General features: G+C 33.0%; 1 protein-coding gene across 1 annotated transcript; it reads left to right on the forward strand.

Annotated features, from left to right (window-relative positions):
• The first annotated feature begins 1,136 nt into the window (after window positions 1-1,136).
• LOC122514442 (pro-resilin) lies at window positions 1,137-3,699 on the forward strand. The gene is made up of 4 exons (XM_043631283.1): window positions 1,137-1,311; window positions 1,559-2,476; window positions 2,603-2,933; window positions 3,352-3,699. The coding sequence occupies exons 1-4, from the start codon at window positions 1,303-1,305 to the stop codon at window positions 3,540-3,542; spliced, it is 1,449 nt and encodes a 482-aa protein (XP_043487218.1). The 5' UTR covers window positions 1,137-1,302; the 3' UTR covers window positions 3,543-3,699.
• The last annotated feature ends 7,475 nt before the right edge of the window (window positions 3,700-11,174 follow it).

An 11,174-nucleotide genomic window follows, 5' to 3' on the forward strand; every position in this document is an offset into this window, starting at 1 on the left:
AAAGTTAAAGGCCATCATTTTATTCGAAATATTCCTTTACGACACAAGGAAGACCTTCTTCGCTGGCAAAAATGATTTAGCCCTTAAACGATTTTTTGCGTAAGCGTACGACGACGAAGATCTTAGCAGATCATTCCGGATTTTGAATTTAATGAAGCTTTAATGAAGCAAATAAATCTTTGTCTTATATTTAGATCAAGACATTATAAAAGAAACGTTTACATACATAAGTGTGTGTATGTATGTATGTGCGTTTTTAAATGGACGTTGTTATTATGAAATATCGCGCGCACAATTTATTGTAATTTTCTTTTATAAATCATAGAAAAATAACTTCAAAAAAAGAAATGAATAAAAGCTCTTGTACAAAGGACCGAAGGATAATTTAACAGGATCGTACAAAGTAAAATGAGAGTATACGATCGATGTATTAATAATTACTTCCGTAATCGGGATATCTAAATGTGGTGCAATATTTCGGAGTACATAAACATGATGTCGCGCTTTCTCTCCTCAATTTCTTTTATGATTCCTCTCGCGTGAGTTTGTCATCGCGTAAATTAAATACATATTTCTCCTTTTCAAAAAGTTTCACGATTTCATGTGATTACGAATTTAGCGTTTTTTTTACACAAGAGATATTCCATAACTTAATATCCATTTAATGAAATAATAATCTTAACATTATAAATAGTTATATGCATTTTTTATATGCAATGTATAATATATGAAAAAAATTTGTGCCTTCATTTATTTCTATTACGAGTCGAAATTTTGAAGATGGATGGTTTTATTTGAAACGTTCGATGCATTAGAATGCTTGATTATCCGAATAAAACGAAGCGATCTTGGTGTAGACGTAATATGTAAGATCGATTGGTAACGATACGATACGGGATTCGTAATCCATAAGATATAGGACATAGGTTGCTTGCCTAGTTCGCATCTTTAGTCCCACTCCTCTTTACCGTCACCGAGCACCGATACACCCCACCGTGACATAGTTATACTGATTCTCCTTGTAAATCTTGCCGCTTGCACCAAACCATGATCCACAAATGCGGATGGGTCTCGGTATATATAAACCGGATTAGAGACCAAAGTTTGTCATTCACTCATCGTTATCCCATCTTGATAGAGACTCTCGAGGAGAGCCTTAAGAGTATTGACGTGCTAAAACATTCTTGGAAAAGTAAAAACTCATAAAAAGGCTAAATCGTTTTCCTCAAAAAAGGGGAAAACGAAAGAGATTCCATTGAATTCGTTTTCCAATTCAATTAAGATCCGTAAGTTAACGTCAGGATGTTCAAGGTGAGCGATTGTCTGTAAAATATTTGTATTATGCAAATTGCAATTAATGCAAATTGAAATGATCTTAAAGATAATTATAGCTGTTTACATCGTCGTGTCGATTTTGTAAGATTTTTCAAAATGAGATGTTTATGTTATATACGTGTATTATTTGAATCATTCTTATGTGGTCACACTCTCGTTTTTTTTGTATTTTCTCTTATTGCAAATAAGTAACTAATTAAGTATGCTATTATATATTTTGTAGTTTGCAGTAGCTACCATCATCATAGGTCTGGCTTTGGCACGGCCAGAACCTCCAGTAAATTCATATTTGCCTCCCGGTGCAAACGGTGGTCAAGGTGGTGGTGGTGGTAGTGGTGGTGGTGGTGGTGGTTTTGGTGGGCCTTCCAGCGAATACGGTCCACCAGGATTTAGTGGTGGGAACGGAAGGGGAAACGGAAGAGCACCGAGCAATAACTATGGTGCACCAGGATTTGGTTCAGGAGGTGGACGCAACGGAGGTGGAAATGGCGGCGCTGCTGGAGCTCCTGACAACGGGTTTGGGGGAGGTTCAGGAGGTGGAAATGGATTTGGCGGAGGCAACGGCAATGGTAGACCATCGAGTAGTTATGGAGCACCTGGAACTGGTGGAAATGGATTTGGCGGAGGGTCAGGAAACGGAAGACCTTCCAACAGTTATGGGGCTCCTGGAGCTGGAAACGGATTCGGTGGAGGCAATGGCAATGGAAGGCCATCGAATAGTTACGGAGCACCTGGTGGTGGAGGCAACGGTAACGGAAGGCCATCGAGTAGCTATGGAGCACCTGGAGCTGGTGGAAACGGAAAGCCTTCTAGCAATTATGGAGCTCCGGGATCTAACGGAAACGGATTCGTTGGAGGCAACGGTAACGGGAGACCATCGAATAGTTACGGAGCACCTGGTGGTGGAGGCAACGGTAACGGAAGGCCATCGAGTAGCTATGGAGCACCTGGAGCTGGTGGAAACGGGGGTGGACACGGGGGTGGAAACGGCGCTGGAAATGGCGGAGGATTCGGAAACGGAAGTCCTTCTAACAGTTACGGAGCTCCCGTAGGTGGGAACGGATTCGGTGGAGGACAGCCAAGTTCATCTTACGGTGCACCTGGAGGAGGTTATGGAAATGGAGCACAGGATGAAAATAATGTAAGCTTAGAGTTTTAAGAGAAGAAGAATAATCGAATGTACAATCATTGATTTAGCTTGAATCATAAGTCAAAGTCACAATATATTGGTATATATTGGTTATATATAGATTATATTTTACTTTAGGAACCCGCCAAATACGAGTTCTCTTATGAAGTAAAAGACGATCAATCTGGAGCTGATTTTGGTCATAAAGAAAGCAGAGATGGCGATCGTGCCCAAGGCGAATTCAACGTTTTGCTTCCCGATGGTAGAAAACAAATAGTTGAATACGAAGCGGATCAAGAAGGCTTTAAGCCGCAAATTAGGTACGAAGGAGAAGCAAACGCCGGAGGATATTCAAGCGGTGGTCCTGGCGGCAACGACGGATATCCTTCTGGTGGACCTGGTGGTAATGGTGGTAACGGCGGCTACTCTTCCGGCGGACCTGGCGATAATGGAGGAATAGGTGGAAATGGTAACATTTTCTATATATTCGTTTCTTCTTCTTCTTCTTTAGCCCGTTTGCGCCCAGTATTGAGCGTAGGATTCCCTTAACGCATGTTAAGGGTTTTTTGGTCATAACTCGCCACGCTGGCCATACGGGTTGGCGAGTATAAAATTATAGGGGATATTAAGAAAGGAGAATTTGTGGGTTTGAAAGGAGAGTCAGGGATAGGACAATGGTTTCACCCGTATGGTCTTGGGAGATAAACCAAGGCTCGCGTAGGCAGGGGCGCGTCCCTGAAGTAGATCTGTCAACTATCGGGTTCATAGTTGAGTATCTACCCGCTACCTAGTATATATATTCATTTAAAGGTTATTTAATAAATAGTTTATCTTTTTAAAATCAATCGCTGTTGGATTATAATGGACGACTTTTTATTATTATATAGGAGGCTTTGGACGATTCAATGGCGGTGGAAACGGCGGTGGAAACGGCGGTGGAAACGGCGGTGGAAACGGCGGTGGGAACGGCGGTAATGGTGGTTATTCATTAAATGGATTTGGTGGTGGCGGTGGTAACGGTGGATATCCTTCTGGCAGCGGCGGTGATGCTGCTGCTAATGGTGGATATCAATATTAAACGAATAGTTAAATAATCTCGTATTATACTTATAGGGAAAATAATACAAGTTTTAAGCAAAATGCGCGTTTAGTACGTAAAGTTTGTTTCAATTTGATATGTTATAAGTAGGACCAATAACGTACGAAATGACGTACTCTAAGACGAATAAGAGAAAGGAAAGAGGAAGTGAATGGAATAGCGTGTCGGAAAGATGAGTACATTTTGCCCACGCGTGATCTAAATTCGAACAATAAGAGATAATCGAACGTACGCGGCATTGAGTAACGAGCTGCCATTATGTAATCTAATTGAAAGGAACCTTCTTTCATTTATCAGGGCAGATAATCTGCTAGCTCCTTATTGATGTCGTATCGATTCGTACGTTCTAGATTAAAAAGGCAACCTTTTACGTAATGAACGCAGTACATATACATACATTTAACCCCGGGATTAATTATTAGAGAAAGTCGAGATTTCATTTTCAAATATAATATATAAAATAATATATACGATTTATATATCGGCTTTCAAAGATATTAAGGACACGCTTTAGTTTATAAAACTTATATGATAAAGTATTTCAGTTTTTTATATACATAAGTGTATGTGCGTATATACGCATAAACATATATGTATAGATATACACACATATATATGAGGGAATAATAGTAAACACGCTTCTTCATCTTTTATCAATTATCTTTCAGGTAAGGTTAAGATGTCTCCTTTTACGGAGTACAAAGTATCACGATCATTGTGTAAGCTATCTCAGCGCGATACTTTATATATTTACTAATATATATTTAATATTTACGTACTTAATATATTTACTCTTGCACAGAATTTTTATATATTTAAATGTGTAGTTATAGGAAAGAGAATATCCGCATAAATATACTCTGTGCGGCAAGTCAAACGTGTGTTCTACTCTTCACTCATATATACCTGTTGTATTAAATAAATATAATACTCAAATGCTATTAAATAGAAATTATATATTACTATTACTATATACATACGTATATGTATTTGTTCTACAAATTATATAAATAAAATGTGATATAGAAAATGCAAAAAGTTAAAGATTATAATGAATCGATCCTAAATTAATTGAACTTGATACTTGTTTCAACATAATTCATAAAAGATTAAAAATGAATACACGTCTACCGTTAAGACATTATAAAAATATTTAAAAGTTAAAAATATTTTGTGTGTGTAGAAATAGAGAAATAATAAATGAAAGCGGGGGGGGGGGAAGATAAGCACGTTTAGAACGAAATGTTTCATATCTGCTCTCTTATTTTACCGATTTTTCATTTGTTATTCTACAGAATATCTTGGAAATGTGAGAAATGTGAAGAATGAGAATTTTCTACATTGTCGGTTTTTTTTTTTGACGTTGTCAACAATGCCTAGGCATTTCGGTGAATCTCGGATTTCCTACTTGGACAGAAACATATATAAAAATCCAATGTCACAGTGCTTGTCTGCGATTAACTATTTTCATTTCTAGTATCTTTTCTAATATATACTAAAGAGAACAAACTATAGGTTTTTCAATTTTACATGAGATAGTGGAACAAACTAATAATTTCATTTCCTTTGTAGTGTTTTTTGTGCAATTTCGTAAAAGAAAGAAAAATTAAAGGAATATTCTAATAGCACAAGATCTGGGTAGAAAAGAAGAAAACTGTATTATAATGAAGAAATATATCACATTATTATACATTGGGCGGCATTAAATAATATAAAATGTATTTGTTATTTCGTTTAACGATTGCTACATAAATCTTCTTTGAAATAATATGTTCATATATTTGATACCGGGAGTGATTTTGTAAGTGAAGATATGAAACGAATTATTTACTACATATATCTATAATTTAAAGCACAGATAAGTGTTTTAATAGCTCAATAATGTAACAAATTCATTGTAATTTTTAAGACAATTTCCTACTACGATTGTACATTTAATATTATTAATAAATGTATATTTTCTAAAAATATTTGTGTATTAGCATATTTTATTTACATATACGTAAAGTAGAATATAATTAATTTAACTATCATTAATGAATTTAAAACATTTAAATGTTTGGCGAATTTTATAGACTCCTTGGAATAATGTAATAAGAGACAATTTAAAAAAAAAAAGTTATAGAAAAAATCATTATTTAAATTTAGAAATTAAAAAATTAAAAATCATTATTTAAACATAGAAGCTCACAAGTCCACTTTTCGCGTAATCACATTCATCTTACAAAGGGACCTTACACTTACAAGGGGACCTTACACTTAGTCCGACACGGATTTTAACGAGCTTTGGTATATTAGTAATATACTTTGAGGTTGTTACCGTGGTAAAGTATTTTGTCCTAACGCTCAACCATTTTTGAGAAAAAAGCTTTTGAAGTTTTGGTTTTTGTTGTATACATATTTATATTACCTTAAATTCTACCGTATTTTAAATGGCGCGCTAGCGTATCTAGTAGCGTTCTCGCTTTTCGTGTCGCTAGTTAGTGTTCGATCCTTCATGGGGCAAGTTTTTTTTAATAATTTTTTTCTGTCTGTTTTCAAATTATTTTTTCATATTTTTTAATTTTTAAATATATACAGGAAAGAAAAAATTATTTATTATAAAAAAATTAGAAACAATAAATTTTTTCACATCTTGCGAAAATAATAAAGGAAAAGTTTATCCTTGAATTACAGTTAATATTTTATTTTTAACAGGTATATAAAAATAGATAAATCTTCAATATACTAACAAATAACAATCGTATATATTCTAATCATTAACAATTTCATGTATAATTTTTTTATATCTATGTGTTTTTTTTAACATTTATTGTACATTTATTATTATTTATTAAACGCAGGTTCCAGAGTGATAGTTCTCGTAAAAGCATTCAAAACAATTAATTTTTTCTCGCGCAATTAATAAAAGATGACTTGTTACATGAACAACGATTTTTTAAAAGAATTGTTGAAAAACAAACTTGATTAACATTTAAAAATATTTCTCTTTCATTTGGTTTTAATAATTTCAAAGCGTACCATGCATATCGAATCATTTTTTGAAAAATTTTTGATGACAATTGATGATTGACTATTGATTGTATCTTGATACAATCTTCACGAGAGATAAATCTTTATTTGTCTATTTTCATATACCTGTTAAAAATAAAATGTTAATTGTAATTCAAGAATTAAATTTTCCTTTATTATTATCGCAAGATGTGAAAAAATTTATTATTTCTAATTTTTTTGTAATAAATAATTTTTTCTTTCCTGTATATATTTAAAAAATAAAAAATATGAAAAAAAAATTAGAAAACAGAAAGAGAAAAATTATTAAAAAAAATTTCCTCTATGAAGGATCGAACACTAACTAGCGGCACGAAAAGCGAGAACGCTACTAAATACGTTAGCGCAATGCTTGAAAGACGGACGAATTTAAGATAATATAAACATGTATACAACAAAAACCAAAACTTCAAAAGCTTTTTTCTCAAAAATGGTTGAGCGTTAGGACAAAATACTTTACCACGGTAACAACCTCAAAGTATACTACTAATATACCAAAGCTCGTTAAAATCCGTGTCGGACTAAGTGTAAGGTCCCCTTGTAAGTGTAAGGTCCCCTTTTTAGTTACTAATCTGACCATCAATGGGCGATAGTAGGTACTTAATGCGATGGCGGTACAATACTATAAAATAATGCAATATTCTTTGATATTATATGATAGTATATGATAATATATGACATATACTTTGATAATATATATAGTATAGTTATATTGTAATATAGAATTTTATATAATTATATTTAATTTTTAATATATAAACATGTGTGTGCCTTCAGAAATGCATTTATATATATATTTTAAAATGAAGCAATTTAAGACACTCAAATAAAAAAGAATCCAAAAGGTTTGATGTTAAATCCAACGATGATCACCTGTAACAAGAAGAAAACTATATTAATCATACAATCAAGTGATACAATAGCCTGACATATAAGTGGTCCAATTCGCAGATGCACTTTTCAATTGAATCCTTTATTTACTTTTTATCAAATCTCTAATTACCGTTGCAATAAAATTAAATTTCAACGCTTGATTTTACATTTATATAAAGTAAATAAAAATATAAAGAAACAGGAAAAATAAGAATACTAAGTTACTAAAAAAAATAATATCTATTAATTATTACGAAATACTTTTAAACTGCATTATAAAAAAAAAGAAAAAAATTGCAAATTTAATAATATAGGATCAAAGTGAAAAATTTGAAAGACGAAACAAGAAAAGAGAAATTACTGTAATATTTACCGAACGTTATTTAAGCTTAAAAATTTAATAATACAAAAATTGTAATATTTCTGACTCTAACTAAATACATATGCATCTTTTGGACGATATAGCACACAGATTTGATGTGTCAAGGAGATGGAATGGTCCATCATCTCCAATTACAACTATAAATTAATGACGAGCAAGAATGTAATATAATAAAATATAAAATATGACTAGAAAGCTATTTTCGAAAAGTTCTAACTTGCTGTTGAACCTTTGAAAATAACTCAATAGTCTATGTAGTTGCCCTCTTCAGCCACAATTAAGTGGGGGCCTCTTCGGCCTTAGCCTCTTCTTTCTTCATCCCTGAAAACTGCATTGGACATTTTCAACGTGCAAGAAAGATAAGATATCTCATATCTTTTTTTGCAAATTAACTTTTATTTCGTTATGATTCTAATATGGAATTATAAAAAAATTAATTTATATTTAATGTTAATTATATTCAAGCTCGTATAACTATGGATGAACTTAGAGTTCATTGCATAATATTACACGAGCACATTTAATCAAACGTCCAAGCAGATAATTACAATCGATGACCTAATAACACGTCGCACTTTTAATATCAAATAACAAAATTCAATTGAAATTAAATAATGCAACAAATGTAATGCATTTTCTTGCAATATTTTCATTTTATTCATTTGTTATATTGAACTATATCAAATATTTTTCATTATAAGAGAAAGAAGAGAGTTATTGTGCGAAGTGCTAATCTCATAATACTTAAAACTAAGTATCAAATTCATCAAAGGCTTTGCCAATTTGATTCGACTCTATCTCGTTCGAGATAGAATCGAAAAAGAAATGAATCTTCCAAGTGGTTGCAAATACCTCTATAAATTATGATACATACTCAAGATTACAGAAGAGTCACAAAATAAATTAACAAAACAAGCATAATAGAATGAGATGATAAAATTTTGCAACAATTCTGTATAAACCAGGAGGCGGAATTTCCACTCCGGAGTGAAAGTAAGCCTAGTGCCTTTCCTGGGTCCTACCTACTTAAAATTAAAGTTTTCACATTCGTTCAAAGAAGTATGCTACCTGTCTGCCAATTACCAAAATTTAAAAAGAGCAAAAGCCTAAACTAGAGAGCATGCCCCGGGGCACCTCCGACACCTTAGTTCAACCACGTTTTCTAAACTTATATGCTAAAGGGTATACGTACTGATTGCTGTAATCGTCTGCCAAGGCTAGTGATTATTCCATAAAAAACTACAGCAAAAATACAAGTATACACTAGTATATATGCATACTAGTAATATACGAGTATATCAAAGTTTCCACAAATAAATGCGGTAACTCTACTATGCAAAACGATTGTTAAAAAAAAAAAAAGTTCGTATCGTACACGTGACTCTACAAGTTATTTTTATTCAATAACTTTAAAAAATAATAAGCGCGGTATTACGTGTCGCGAAACGATGTACAATGCACACACCTAAACGCACACACAGGTGCAACGTACACCGTGCAATCACTAGCACAATGACAGCCGCCAATAGGGGGAAAAGCTTAAAACTAAACCTATACTAATTGTTTCTCACCTATACGAGTAGCACCTGGGCATAGGCATAGATGAGAACGCAGAAAGTATAGGGGGGAGAAACGGGAGATTAGTATATTAGAAGCTGAAAATCCTGATCTAAAAAACATGATTAACATATATATATATATATATATATATATATATATATATATATGAACACATAAAAACATTTTATTTTATAACATATATCAAAACATTTTATTTCATTTAAGCGGGCTAAGACTCTACAAGCCATTTGGATTTGACTTTTTGATTATGCAAAAATTGTTAAATTTAATTTTTTAATATTTAAGAATTTTAAAAGAGAAAAATAAATATATATAAACAACCTCGGACGACTCCTTTCATTAAGTTGGCTGTTCTAATAAAAGAACTGGGCTTTGAGCCACCACTTAACTGCTAGAATCTATCCGTCGCGAATGAGTTTGTCTTCTTGCTCATTTATTTATAATATCGAAGTATCGATATATTACAATTAATCGCGATTAGATAAACTAAGTACGAAGCAATGCATGTAAGACATTTATTACATGCTTTTCTGGACAAAAACGAGTAAATAAATGCTCGATTTCACCACTACTAACCACGAACAAAACACGTAATAAAAAGAAAGTGCATTTATTAATTGCATTATTAATTAAATGAATTTAACCGGTGAGACAAGAAAACCTATCCTGAACTAATATAAAATATACAATACAATATACAATATAATATACAATTTTCATGAGTAACTCCTAGAAAGGAATTACTCATGTGCTCGTCACTAATTTATTTAAATAATTACAACCAGTAACTCGTGCCGATTAGGACCTTTCATCCTCGACATGATTGAGCACCGGAGGGACTTTAAATTTTAACTCACGGCATAAGAAGTTCTATGATGGCTCCAAAACACTCCTACTTCGCAGCAAGTATTGTAGAATGCGAGTATCGAAGATCCATCGAAGATCCACCGAAGATCCATCGAAGATCCATCGAAGATCCATCGAAGATCCATCGAAGATCCACCGAAGATCCATCGAAGATCCACCGAAGATCCATCGAAGATCCATCGAAGATCCATCGAAGAATTCATTCCACATCTTTGATAAGGTAGAAAGTCCGTCGTCATATCTGTAAAATAAAATAGAACAAAACGATAAGTTATTTGCAATATAATCCAAAATCATATAAAATAAAATCGAATAAAATGTAAATAAAAATAGATACTTACAATGCATTCCAATGGGATGAAACCGAAATTTTATTATACGACGAACAACACTGATTCTAATTCGCGTTTGATTTTAATTTGTTTTACGCCCGATCACTGATTCTACACAACTAATTCAAAGACTGCTTTGCACACAGTCAATGCAAGTAGAAAAATCTTCATTGATGCAATGGCTCTAATACGCGAACAGTCTGTGCGACTGTTTAAAGATAAAAATACAACTTTACTCGAGCAAACTCTAATGCAATTACTGCATTGGTCGCAGTTAATTTAATATATACATTTCAAAAATAGTTCGCGAACGCGACGAAATTGAAATGAAAACGAACGAACGTGCTTCTAATCCGTGATTTTAATTATATTTAACGATACAACACTCCCGTATATTGCTTCGCGCACGATAGCAATGCACGAACACTTGCAACACTTCACAAACACAATTCACAAACACTTCCAACACTGATATATTCCCATGATGATCTGAAACAAAAATAAAAACAAAATTATAAATATCAT

This window comes from Polistes fuscatus, unplaced genomic scaffold, assembly GCF_010416935.1.
Source record: "Polistes fuscatus isolate 324 unplaced genomic scaffold, CU_Pfus_HIC Scaffold15, whole genome shotgun sequence".
NCBI classification, from domain to species: domain Eukaryota; kingdom Metazoa; phylum Arthropoda; class Insecta; order Hymenoptera; family Vespidae; genus Polistes; species Polistes fuscatus.

Bases quoted from the DNA above. Each gene is read 5' to 3' on its own strand.
- LOC122514442 (XM_043631283.1), top strand. The intron at 2,477-2,602 runs GTAAGCTTAGAG...ATTTTACTTTAG, and splicing joins GAGCACAGGATGAAAATAAT to GAACCCGCCAAATACGAGTT. The intron at 2,934-3,351 runs GTAACATTTTCT...ATTATTATATAG, and splicing joins TGGAGGAATAGGTGGAAATG to GAGGCTTTGGACGATTCAAT.